General features: G+C 39.3%; 1 protein-coding gene across 12 annotated transcripts in view; it reads left to right on the top strand.

The window, feature by feature from the left end:
* Positions 1–14,287, top strand: part of COLEC10 (collectin subfamily member 10) — a 398,420-nt gene that overhangs the window by 352,554 nt on the left and 31,579 nt on the right. For 8 of the 12 annotated variants that reach the window (XM_064476878.1, XM_064476879.1, XM_064476883.1 and 5 more), the window contains one exon: positions 8,813–8,894. In XM_064476878.1, coding sequence (XP_064332948.1) covers positions 8,813–8,894 — 82 coding nt within the window. Of the gene's footprint in view, positions 1–1,131; positions 1,287–2,918; positions 3,015–8,668; positions 8,895–14,287 lie in introns of those variants that run through there. The other 4 variants (XM_064476884.1, XM_064476882.1, XM_031439527.2 and 1 more) reach the window with 4 other exon arrangements.

Here is a 14,287-nt window from a genome sequence, read left to right as displayed (position 1 = left end):
AACATTCATGTACATGTACTTGTGTGGACGTGTGTTTTCACTTCTCTTGGGTTGCTATCAAAGAGTTGAGCTGCTGGCTTATATTTTAAGTTTATATTTAACTTTTAAAGAAACTGCCAGTCTGTTTTCCAAAGTGACGGTACCATTTTACTTCCGTCCCTGTAATGAATGAGGATAATAGTATATTACATCCAAGCCAACACTTAATACTATCACTTTTTTATTTTATTGTGGCTAGTCTAATCTGTGTGTAATGATAGCTCATTGGAATTTAAGGAGTAACAACATTGGGCATCTTTTCATACGTATATTAGCTATTTGTCTTCTTTGTAGAAATGTCTATTCAAGTACTTAGCTCATGTTTTTTATTTAGATACTTGTACTATTATTATTCAGTTGGTTACAAGTTCTTTATTGAATATATGATTTGCAAATATTTTCCTCCAATCTATGACTTATCTGTTTATTCTTAATGATGTGTGTGTGCTTAAGCACAAATGTTTTAAATTTGGAAGTACTATAATTTATCATTTTTTACGGACCATGGCTTTGGTGTAATATCTAAGAAATTTTTTGCCTAGCCCAATGTCACAAAGATCTTCTTTTATGTTTTCTTCTGTAAGTTTTATAGTTTTGTCTCATATTTCAGTTGTTGATCCATTTTGAGTTAATTTTTGAGTACAGTGTAAGTTGTGGTTCTACATTCTACGTTCATTTCTTTTCATGTGGCAATCCAATTTTCCATATGGCATCATTTGTTAAGAAGACTATCGTTTTCCCCACTGAATTGCCTTAGTACTTTTGCCAACGATCAATGTGAGGATTTATTTCTGTACTCACTAGTTGGTTACATTAATCTATAAATGTGTTTTCACACACTCTACTCCATATTGAGTCTGTGTGGCAGCAAAGATGCTGGATTTTTTGGCTGTCTTTGTGCTGATAAAACTGCTATTCTCACTACCTGAGATGGGGGAGGAATGCAGTTGGCTCCACGCATGAAGGACTCATACTTTCACTATTCTTACACAAAGCATTGACATCTTTTCAAAAATAAATGCTTCTAAACTTATTGTCTGCTTTGATCAGTTTTCAGAGCCCTGAAATGTTATTTTTAATAACTTTGTCTAGTCTCATGCACGTGATGTGGAAAGGATGCTCTGATCTCTTCCCGTGGCCATAGGTGGAACTCCTTCCCCAAGACCAATTTTAGGAGGAGGAATATGCTTGCTGAACCACATCTTAAGACACCTGCCCACAGGAGCTGTTTCAAGCTGTATCATTAGGTAATCTTTGGATATTGGAGTCGATATGGCAGATTGAATCTACTTGTTCGTGCTCTGTTCACTCCAGAATGTCACCAAAATTGCAGTGATGGAGTAAAAAATAATAATAAATACAATGACAGAGACTACAGAGAAGACACAGCAACAGAAAAGTGACTGCAGATAACCCAGTGCAGTAAATGCAAAAAGGGCCACATTAAGGGCATTATTACTGGAATTTCTGAACATGAGATATGAAGAAATGCTCCTAAAAGCTTCTGGAGAAGGGAAAACAGTATTCTGTACAAAGTGTAGATAGCTTGAATGACATCAACCTGCTCAACAGCAACACAGGAAGCTAGAAGAAACTAGCTTGTTCACCTGAGGGTGAACATTGCTTTCAACCTGGGATCCTATACCCAATTAAAATGTCACATAATTGAGAGGTAGTGTTATTATATTTTCAGGAATGCAGTGTCTCAAAAATATATCTGCAGCTTTACTCTTTTTCGGAAAATTACTGAAGGGCATTCTACAGAGAATGAGGGATAAAACCAAGGAGGGAAAAAAAAAGATGTGACTACAGGGAAAGGAGTTGTAATACAGATTCCTAGACAGCGGTGAAGACAAGCCTCAAGATAACAGCTCTGCCACAGGCTTAAATAATATTAGATTCAGATGGAACAAGAAACTGGAGGGCTCCAGAAGAGGGATTTCTAAGAAAAATAATGGAAACCAATTGAACATTTTATGGTTTCCATAGAACTGACAAATCTCCAAAAATTAGTAGTTATGGGACTGGTACATAAAAAGCTATGCAAAAGAAAACACAATTATCAAATCTTGTGAACACAAAGTTAGGTCAAGAAACAAAATGTAATCCTAATGCCTTATGTGACTCAGCTGTGAATACCTTTTAGTCATTATAATACGAACATTGAATACTATATCAAAATGATAATATTATTAAATTACAAAGAGAAAGAAATGGAATGTATGTGGAGGAAGATGTAGGGTTAGGTGGATGAAAGGGAAAGGAACTTCCATCTTCCATGTGAAGAAGTCAGTGAGTATCTTAACTGAAAAAAAATTAAAATCAAGAACATCAGTATAAATTTGTTATTGAAAAATATGGAGGGATAAAAGCAGAAGCACTGAAATTATTAAAATAGCATCATTATGGAAGTAAGAATCAGGAATGGGGCTGGAACAGCAGGGGGCTGCTGTTTTATCCCGTAGACTTGTAAAATCCACTTGATTTTTTTTTAAAAAATGCTTTTATAAATTTGAGATTTAAAATGTAAGAAATAATAAAACAATTTTATGAGTGTCTGTTACCATATTGCTTTCTATAAATGTGTCATTTTAAGAGCCATTCTATTCGTTTCCATTTTTACAAACTGCATTCAATTAACTCACAAGAGAGAACTTTAATTAAGATACTTATATGTGAGCAGACAAAGGCAAAACCAGGTCCCAAAGTTAAGTTACATCGCTTTGTCTGGATATTCCTTCAGGAGATGAGGTTGTCACTTTGTGATTATGCTGTTTTAACTAGTAAAGCACTTCAGCCTTGGGATATGCTGGTTTAATATCCTGTTTTTCATTTCCCTCCAGATATCATCTCAGCTGGATGCACAATAATTAAAATGCACAAGAACAGATGTTCCTAGGTCCCTGTCAGGCTCTGAGTAAATGTCTTGATGTGTCATTTCTTCCCAGTAACTGTGGATGAGTATCACCGGAAAGGTGTGTTCGTCTCACAGGGCTGTCCCAAACAAAATGACTGCAAACTGGGTGGCTTAAAACAACAGAAATTTACTATCTCACAGTTCTGAAGGCCAGAAGTACGAAGTCACAGTGTCCGCAGGGCTGAGCTCCTTCTGAAGTCTCTAGAGGAGGATCCTTCCCTGCTTCTTCTAGTTTCTGGTGGCTCCAGGTGTTCCTTCATAACTTTGACCTCTGCTGCTGTCTTTACATGGCCTTCTCCTTTTGTCCTCATGTCCCCTTTGATTGTCTCTTTTAAGGAAACTTGTCTTTGGATTTAAGGACCACCCAGATAATCCAGATAATTCATCTTGAGAGCCTTCGCTTAATTATATCTGCAAAAACTCTTTAACTGAATAAGATCATATTCACAGGTTCTGGAGATTAGAACATGGACACATCTTTTATGGGGCCACCATCCAACCCATGAAAAATGGGTAGAAGAATGGGAGGAAAACATCACTTGTTCTTCACTTTAGTGGCATGTCATTTTAAGACAGGCACAAATCTTAAGCCTGGAATTTCAATGCTTTGGGAAATGGAAGATGAAAAATCCAGGGAAATACGGAATTACACAATTTCATAAATGAGCCACTAATTCTGGTCTTTTTAGGTTTCCCGTTACCCTCTTCTAACTTTATACTGATTGATGTCTTGCTTATTTCAAAACTATGTTTTAAAGAAAAAGCAGAGTTGACTTGTACTTCTCGATGGCTCCCTTTTCTAGATAACTGAGAGTAACCTCCTAAGTCTCAATAGGAAGCTTTCTGCTGGGCATTAGGAATTTTTCACACACTAAAAAGAATACATTTAACATCATTTGGCAACTTCTTTTCATTTACTCAATCATCCCTCCCATTTAGAAATTTATGTCATTTGCTAATTCCATGTTTACTGGGTTATCAAGGAACCTCTACAAACTTTTTAAACAGTAGCATTGGGCTCACGGCTTTCATCCATTTTCACCACCCCCTTCCAACAGTGCACAGACAGGGGCCCCTTAATACTTCCTTCGCGTTGTTTTTCTTTTCTTCATCAACACATTTCATAGTAAATTGTCCTAGATTCCATCGTCTGACATGTCACACCATTCTGTTTTAATTATACTCTGGTTTAAACACTGTTTAGAACCTTTAAGATGAAATAGAGCATGTTCTTAGATGCCGAGAATAAGGAAGCAAGAGAGACATGGGTCAATGAAGGTAAGTGTTATGGTTAGTTTTCTAAAGATGGTGACTGTTCAGTAGTGAATTTCCCAGGGGTCATTGTCGCTCCTTTCCTCTCATCTTGATGAAATCTCTTCATTGAATGGCCTCTTTCATTCCTAAGATTCTATTTATAAGTTATTAGCTTTTCAATCCCATGGCTTTTTTCTCAGCTTTCATCTTATACATCCATGCATTAATTGGGACCAATTATGTCTTTGGCCTTTCTTATTCTTTGGCGTCCATGACATTTTGCTCCCTTTCTGATCTATTTGCTGACCCTTCTTTGGAGTTCTGGCCCCTGAATATGATCTCTCTTGGCATTCATTACTCTTGAGATTCTTTTCTCACTCAATATTCTACTTCTATCTATAATATGCATACTTAACAACTTTCAAATTGAAATCGCAAATTCTAGATTTTCCCCTAGAATCAAGACCTGCATTCCAAAATGCCTGTCTGTCATCTCCATCCTGTTATTTCCCTGAACCTTAAACTCACCTAAGCCTCATTATTTTCCCCTCAATTTTTTTTTTCCCTTAACCAAGGTTTCTTAGTGGCAATAATGTTTTTCCTGTCATCCAGATTGAAACTGAAAAGTGTTTTTTAAGATCACAGTTCTTGGTAAGTCCTAGCTAAAAGGAGAGCAGTCCTCTCTAGTCTATGAAAGTCCTCTTCTTTGAATATCCACTTTTATTTACAAGCTGAGAAAAGGGAACTGTAATTTATAAGCCAGATGAGAAAAAACATCAACCCTGGAGAACATAGTCTCCACAAGAAAGGAGAGCAGAGTATGATTATAATATCTGAGTTACTTTTTATTTTTTAATCTCTCTATATATATTTTAAATTGAAGTATACTCAGTTTACAATGTGTCAATTTCTGGTGTACAGTATGATGCTTCAGTCATACATGTACATATATTTGTTTTCATATTCTTTTTCAACATAAGTTATTGTAAGATATTGAATATGGTTCCCTGTGCTATACAGTAGAAACTTGTTTACCTATTTTATATATAGTAGTTAGTATCTCAAATCTCGAACTCCCGGTTTATTCCTTCCCACCCTCATCTCCCCCAATAACCATAAGTTTGTTTTCTATGTCTGTGAGTCTGTTCCTGTTTTGTAAATAAGTAAATTTCTCCTTATCTGTTGATCTCAACAGTCAGTGAGTTCCCAAGTCATATACGTTTGTCTTTTTCAAGGTCAAAAGGAATGGGACCACAGATTGAGCTCTAGAGATGTTCATAACAGTGTTGTAACATGAGAAATTTCAAATTCCCAACAATAGAGCATTGATTGACCAAATCATATTTTACATATAAAGCTTGTGATGAATAATCTGCACTAATTTAAATTTTGGTATAGTCTATTCATTAATATAGAAAGATATTTATATGCATTGTTGAGTTTTGAAACAAAAATGCTGGAAAGAACAGGTATAGGACATCCCAAGGAAAAATACTGAGGACTATTGCTTCAAACTGTTACCAGTGGATTTCTGTACATAAATGTAAAGAATGCGTTTTCATTGTGTGCCGGACAATGCTTGGAAAAGAAATGAAAGACATAACATAGATTTTGAATAGTCTAAATGACTTAAAGAACACCTATTTTCAAAGAATCATAGAAAACTAAGAAAGTACATTAAATATCAAGTCCAAACTCACTTTATATGCCTTGTGGCAACTGAAGTTGGGTGCTTTGCTCAATGTCATATATCTGGTTATGACAGATGTGAAATTTGAGGCTTCTAACACCGTTCTATTAATTCCCACTATTTTCCTATCACTGTTAACATGACAAATGCATCCACTTTGGACATTTTAAGCATGTGTGAAAATGAATGCACCTTCAAAGCTTGAGAATATTCAGCTTTTTAAAGCAGGAATTTTTGGACATAATTTGAATTTCCTTTGTCCCCTTCTCAATGGGTGGCTATTAGTTAGTGTCCTCCCGAGGAGCAGAACAAACAGGATATATCTTTATCTACATCTATATCTATCTATATATATATCTGTATCTAGAGAGAGAAAGATTTATTATAAGGAACCGGCTTACATGATTATGAAGGGTGAGAAGTCCCACAACCTGCCATCTGCACGCCCAGGCCCAGGAAGGCTGGGGGCATAGTTTTAGTTCAAACCAAGAGGCCTTGAGAATCAGGGGAGCCAATGGTATAAGTCCCAGTCCCAGTCCAAAGGCCCAAGAACCAGGATAAATGATGCTGTAAGCTCCAGTCCAAGTGCAGGAGAAAACTAGTCCCAGCTCAGGCGCGCAGGCAGAGAGCCAATTCTCCCTTCCCGCATCTTTCGGGTGTGCTCAGACCTCAGAGGCTTGGATGAAGCCCACTCACGTTGGGGAGGCCAACCTGCATTACTCCATTTACTGGTTCAAATACTACTCTCATCTGGAAACATCCTGACAGACATGCCCAGAAAGAATGTTTAGCCAAGTGTCTGGCACCCATGAGCCAGTCAAGTTGACACATAGACTCAACCATCACAGTGACCTTGGGCAAACTGCTTAAATCTTCTGAGCCTCAAGTGCTTTGTCTGCAAAATGAGGGGATTACTATCTATTCCACGGGGCTATTTTTATTTTGATTTAAATAAGATAAACAAGTTTAAGAGACCAGCCCTATCCTTGCACATAATAGCTGTTCAAATCATGCCAGTTCCTTGCTCTCCCTTTCGCTGTATTGCTTATGGAGAGATCAGTTTGGTCATGCTGTAAGCCTGCTGTTATGGGTGGAATTGTGTCTCCCCAGACAAAAAAAAAAAAAAAAAAAAAATCACATGTTGAAGTCCTAACCCCCAGTACCTCAAAATGTAACTGTGTTGAGAGGATTGTTACAGAGGTGATCAAGGTAAAATGAGATCATTAGGGTGAGTCCTAATCCATTAATAACAGCAAGCCTATAAAAAGGGAAACATTTGGACACAGACACACACACACACAAACACACACACACACACACACACACACACGGAGAATTCCATGTGAAGATTGGAGTTACGCAGTCACAAGCCAAGACACTTCCAGAGGCTGTGAAAAGGAACTGGAACAGGTCCTTTCCTAGTGGCTTCAGAAGAGGCATGGCCTTGCTGATAATACCTTGAGCTCAGATTTCTAGCGTCTAGAATAGTGAGACAGCAAATCTTTGTTGTTTAAGCCACTCCGTTTGTGGCACTTTGTCGCAGCAGTCCTAGGACACAAATCCACCTGTGTTCCTTAGCTTGACCATGACTTGCAAGGGCATCTCTTTGGGATAATTCTTTATTAGTCCTTATCAGAATATGTAAGATTCTTCTTTTCCAATTTCAAAGAAAGTAGGTCCAAGACCCCTTCTGGCCTTACTTAACCCCTAATTAACCTCCCTCTTCAGGAATGGAGAAGGTAAGATAGCTCCTTGCTCTATGATCTGATTCTAGTTTCTCAGACTCTTACTAAGCCTATGCTATGCATACCGGTCATGGGTTGACAGAACAGCTAGGTAAGCGGATAGACAGATGGACAGATGGCTGGATAGGTAGGTAAACGATAGGTAATAGATAAATGCAGAAAGACCTCTCTATTTCTGCCTTTGTATGTACATCTATATTGGCAGCTATATCATCTCTACCTGGACTGCTTTTTTAATAAATGTGATACCACACACTTCTTTCTCCCCATTTTATCAAAAACTTGCTGCAAACAACATTTTAATGAAATTGTCATGTTGAACTCTCTCATACATTTGTACTTTCTATGATTTATCAACCATTAGCCATATCCTTAGGCAACAGATGCCCCTTCTTCTTTTGGTCACATCTTTTAAATAAAGCTTTGTCCACGTTTCAGGATATTTCTTTAAGATAGTGTACCAGAAGGGCAATTCCTAGGCCAGAGACTGTAAACAGGTTTAATATTCTTGATACTTATCGCCAAATTGCTCTGCAGTCAAGTTAGTGTTCTTTCCTTTGGGGTTTAATCCCAGGAGAATTCTTTGTAGAGGAAAGGGGATAAGGTCGTGGCGAGCAGTGGGAGGATGTGTTCTGCCGCCACCAGCAGGTAATGAGTATTTCCTTAGGAAAAAGCTCAAAGCCACGCACAGTGATTACATAAAATGTAGGTAGTTCAAGAAATCTCTGGCTCAAGCTTTCAGGAGCCCCAGCATTCAAATACAATTTGGGTATGAAATTGGCTGTTCATGCACTGAGCCAAAGGCATCTCTGTCTCCTCTCATCTCTGGGGTGTTTCTACTGCCCTGCCCAGTTGAGTGTTTAGTTCAGAGATAATTTTCAATAAACTGTTGTCACTTGAAAATAAACAGACTGGACAATGTACAGCTCATTTGGAATACTGAGAAAATAAACAACCCAGGAGATGCTTCCTTCCTGTCTTCACAGCCCTTTTTGGAATGTGTGCTCCAGATACTTCCCTTGTTCCCCAAAGAAGGTTTTATTTAAAATAAAGCTGTTTGTTTGGCACTTCTGGGCAACCCTTTTCTGAAGAACCACAGCAATGGGTGGCCCTGGAGCCCGGCTTGGAAGAAACCAGTTCATCCTCCTCGTGCTCTTTCTTTTCCAGATTCAGAGTCTGGGCCTGGACCTCGATGGCCGTCCTACCACCGAAGTCTGTGCCACACACACAATTTCACCAGGCCCCAAAGGTGAGGAGAGAAAAACGAGGTTTTCATAGATAGTAAGTAAGCTCTTCGACTTCATCTCTCAACCCCACTCTAACTCCCAATGGCTTTCTCTGCTCCCCTCCCGAGAGTCCTCCCACTCTCCTTCTATCTTGGAAAATCAATGTCTTGTTACTTATTTAAAAATCTGCCTTGATGTTGGGCGAGAGAACACTGGGAGGCGGGGAGCCCCGGGGCAGGGATGTGGTGGAATCCACCCCAGGCGAGGGAAATTCCCTCTTCCAGGCTGCTCCAGGGGAGAGGGAAGAGCAGGGCCTTAATCTCCAGCAGTCTTTTCCTTCAGAGTATCTCTATTCATGGGCTGTTTTTATGGTAACTGCTTTCTCAACCTGATTCTGGTAAAGCTACTAGACAAAAGCCTAGTAAAGTAAAAATGAATTCTTTCATCTATTTCATAAACGAATGGCCTCCTGGGTTCCGATGAAAAGGAAAATTTTCATCAAGGATTGGAGGTAGTATAGAAATGAACATTTCTTTATTTGAAAGTGGAGTCTTTAGGGCCAAGTGCCTTCGGCTGAAGGATGATAGGATATTGCAAACCTTTTTTTTTTTTTTTTTCAAGTAGAGCCAAGGTCCAAATGCGCTTCAAGCAACTGGTTGATAAAAACACTGCTGTTTTCCTGGTTTCAGCTCTGACCCTTTTGTTCTGAAAGTGGTCACTGCAATAGAAATTGGTGCTCCCTCATTAGTAATTCATGCTGTGTTTCTCCAGGCTAGAGGGTGGAAGAATTACAGCTGCTTAAAATTTTAAGTAGAAGAAAAGGGTCTTTAAAAAAAAAACAAACAGAAATGCATTACCCCATGCTTGTCAGTTATTTAAATGTGTATTGCTTAAAGTGCATTTTTCTTAATCAGTGAATTAATTTCCTCCTAAGATTGCAAGCCAAGTTTTAACCTTTGATACCATAAAACAAATGTGGGGAGGAACAATAAGACCTTGGGGCTTCCAAATACTTTCTTGGGTGAATAAATGAATAATGTGAGGGCAAATGTTCAGAAAAGAAAGTTTCAATTAGAAATAAAATATTTACTTTAAACCATTACTGGACTTTTCACAGACTATAGGAAACTTTGTATTATTCTTAGAATTTCATGGAAAATACCCCAAATTTAAGTTACCCTTGTCCCTGCAAATGGGAGAATCGATTTGAGAATAGAACTGTTACATAATTTTCCTTGGGTAGAAACTGCAAGTTTCAAACTGAAAGAAGAATGGACAAAGTGTTGTCGAAATAATGTCCAAAATATAATGTATTTCAATTCAACAATTCTATTCATTCCTATTCAGCCAGCATATATTGAATAGCTGTTAAGTGCTAAGCACCATTTTAGGCGCAGGAGATGAATTAAATACTATATATTAGTGTCAGGAGCAGTGGAGAAATAAATAGTTTAAGAGGGAGAACAGAGGGCAATTAATATTTGCTGGACACCAGCATGGTGTCCACCCTGAGTCCTCCTACCCTCAATTTCTTACTTAACACAAAACTTCTCCCTTCCCATTATAAACTGTTGAGATTTCAAGTAATGGAAACCTCTAACCCTCTTCCTGAGCCTGTGTGGAAATTAAGAGAGGATAACAAGCCAGAAATGTGACAGAATGAAGAAGTGAGTGCTCTTGGGGTGGGAAGATTTGGGAAGGACCCTCTAGAACCCCGGGTTCCTGAACTAAGTCTGTAACAGACTTGGTGTCATGACTTCTTCCCCTGGAGCCTGGGGAGTTGGCATCAAATGGATTCTAAGTTGCCTTCTTGTTAAAGAGAGTCCAAGATTCTGGAGGGTGCTGAATACCTACTAAGTCTCAGGTATCCTGGGGGATGCTAAAGGTGTCAAGCTAAGGGAGAACTTGCCCTAGAACTTGGACCTACATTTCCAGCGGGTGTTAGACTACACACTCTTGGGGTCAGGGCCCAGTTAACTCAGTTTTTTTCTTTGCAAATTGCCTCTATGTGCACAGCACATGTAACCAGAGCCTCTTCATGACTGCCCTTCCTCTGCCCCATGCGCTGTGCTGGATGCTATAGACACTCACCCAAAACAAGATATGATCTTTTGTCTCCTCTCAACATCTACACTGCCATCTACCTTACCTCAATCCCTTCATGAACATGGGGACAGCCCTCCCGAGTCCTGAAGGAGGCAGATTTGTTTATTTATCTCTACAAAAAGAAAAAAAAAAAAAGCAAGCTTGAAATTTAAGCAAACATTTTTTTTAAAAACTCATTTATTGCTTTTGTTCAATATATTTTTCCTAAAAGCAAGCTGATCTATATTTATCTCCATGGCTAATCATCTCAGAAACTTCTAGATGCTCTGAGAAACAGACAATAAACGTTTTCCCTAAATTCATTTGGGAGACTTGGTATTAAATAAAAGTATGTAGAGCTGCAGGTGGGAAACCATTCATGGTAACCTGTCATATAATATGTTGTTTAATTCAAAGACATCATTTTCTATTGCATTATTTCCTAAGCTTGACTTAATGGGAAAAAAGACACTGGATTCAATCTGCTTGACCTTCAGTGTGGTGCTGCATCCGTGTATGCTTTAGTTTCTCTGTTTTTAAAATGAGCTTCATTATAGACCTGTTTTAAGAGTAATATCAGATAATCAATGTGAACTTTAAGCCGTGTAGACATCATAGACACTTAAATTCTGTCCATCCTTCTTCCTATTTGTTGAAGTCTATTGAGTAACACTTTTGAGAATGAGCATGGCTCTAGTTATCAATCTTTGTTGAAAGCCATTTTTATATTTCTTACTATGCCTTAAATTTATTATTTTGTGCCGGTTAGGAGCAAAATTTTTTTTTCTCCCATGTTGGCGGTTTAGTTAAACAATTTACGTGAAATTCTGACCTCTAGTGGTTTTACTTGAAAACAGCAATGACAAGAAATGTTAAGAAGACATGTTAAAAAGAATTATATATATGTTCATGTATAACTGAAAAATTGTGCTGAACACTGGAATTTGACACAACATTGTAAAATGATTATAAATCAATAAAAATGTTTAAAAAAAACTAAACAAACAAAAAATACAGGCTCTACTAAAAGAATCCAGCTTAAAAAAAAGAATTGAAAAATCAGTAAGAAATATTTGGGTGATGTGTCACAATTCCCAGGAACTTCCAAATACGTGATCTTGTTTAATTTTCACAACCGCCTTACGTGGTAGCAATTACTTTAAACTTAAAGATGAGGAAACAGTCTTAGTGAGGCCAAGTGCAGTTCCCAAGTTCTTCCATGTAGATGGAGCCCAGACCTGCAATTTGAACTTTACTCCTGGCCTCCTGGCTCCAGGTCCACTGTTGTCCCATGGTATCTACCGGTTTCTATTAGAGTCATGTTTGGAAATACAGCCCACTGACCCATTTTTGATAAAATAGGAATAGGACAGTGTCTCAGAACATGGAGTTCGTGCATCCTCACAGCCCAGCCTTGTACTGGACCCTAATATGTGTTGAAAGTGAGGACATGCTTCCTCTTGGATAATTAACTCCATCATTGTATTTGTCTGTTTGCAAATTAACGATCTTTCACCCCATTACTTAGTTGGGCTTCCTCCAGCTTTTTAGTTTAAGCGTTTGTTTTTTTTCTTTCAGTGACATTTGTGTGTGTGTCTGTGTATGTGGCCTCAAAGGTCCTTTGTGATCCATTTGGCTTCTCCCAATTTCTCCCGTGTTGACCTGCTTATCCACTTGTAGTTTGCTTCAGGCACCCCTGCTCTGTCTCCCATTCCTGACCCAGGATCTCTGCACTTGACGTTCCCTCTGTCCAGCCCAGCCTTGCCCCAGATCTTCCCAGGGAGAGTTCCTTCTTCCGATTCTGGGTTTAGCTCAAATGCCATTCGCACAGTGGGGCCCTGCCTGACTACCCCTTCATTCTCTGCCATAGTTCCCAAAACATTGTATTATTTTCACAGACATTACTAAAGGAAAATCCCTTCAGTGTTTATATATTTACACTCAGTCCTGGGATGCAAGGTTCATGAAAGTTGCGCCCCCATTCATCGAGCTGAGTGTGTTTCCCTACTGCCTAGAAGAGTTCCTGACACATCGCGATTGCTCAAGAAATATTTTTGATTAAAGAAATGAACCCAAATTTTCCAAGATCCCCAGACAGTTCCTTGAAAATCCTTCCCAAGGATGTCCCACCATTCCCCCAAAGTGTTGCAATGCTTCCAAGAAAACAGCTGCCCTTGGAAGCCTCTGTCATTTCATCACTTCTTCGGTGGCCAAAGAGCTCTGTCACCCCTGGCCTTGGTGCTCCGTGAGCACAGCTGTGCCCCTGCTTCTCGGGTGCCCCGTCTCTGCCTGGCCTGGCTGCTAACTTGGTGACACTTCACTCAGTAGGAAAGGCTTTCCTTTGCTTCTGAGGGCAGTGCAACTCCGACAAGTAACCGTCGTGACTCCTTAGTGCAAGTGGCCTGTGATGAACTCATGGGGCGGAGAAGGGCTTTCTCCCCTTCAGCATGACTGTAATGACAACCTGAGTCGCGGTGCTGGGAGCAGTAATACTAACACACGCTGGATGCATGCCATTGGCCGGGCACTGCCTGAGTGCTGTACCGCCATTTTTAAATTGAACTATCTCAGTAGACTTTGAGAAGGAAAACGTGCTAATTCTCATCTGACAGACGAAGAAACTGAGGCTCAGAACTATTAAGTTACTAGCCTAAGGCCACACAGCTGGACAGTGTCAGGTTGGAACTCAATTCAATTCTAGTTGGATCCCATGCTCCAATCAGTGCTAAACCATCGAATCAGCTGGAAAGGCTGTATTTCTGCACCACAGGGTTTTACAGGGAAAGATGAAATAGTAACTTAAAGTTTTGCTTAAAACTCCTTTTGGAGGGGGAAGGTATAGCTCAGTGGTAGAGTGCATGCCTAGCATTTGTGAGGTCCTGGGTTCAAACCCGGTTTTTCTGTTAGAAAAATAAATAAATAAACCTAATTACCTCCCCCACCCCCCAAAAAAAAGTTAAGAAAAAAAAACTTTTGTTCCCTGTGGAACTCATGCTTGAGTAAACCAGGGCACACATCTGAGTGCCAGACACTGGGAGGTACACATGGTTTTGCCATGACATAATCCTTTATCTTCTGGGATAATTTCTTTCTCAGAAAACCCCTTACCTCTAGTAAATGGACGTCTCTCTGGCCACTCAGAATTTTACCGAACATGGCTCTGGGGCCCAGCAATTGTCACACGGGCGTTACTTCCCAAGAATGTTCTCAGCCTCCAAACAGACGGCCACATTGGCCCGACAACATCTGGATTCCTTTCACACTCAAATCTGAAGTGTCACTACCTGGAAAAATAACCGTCAGAGATAACTGAGTTCTATTTTTACCTTTT

This window comes from Camelus dromedarius, chromosome 20 (genome assembly GCF_036321535.1).
Source record: "Camelus dromedarius isolate mCamDro1 chromosome 20, mCamDro1.pat, whole genome shotgun sequence".
NCBI lineage: Eukaryota > Metazoa > Chordata > Mammalia > Artiodactyla > Camelidae > Camelus > Camelus dromedarius.
The sequence above is the reverse complement of the archived record's forward strand: the minus strand, read 5'-3'. Positions and strand labels throughout refer to the sequence as shown.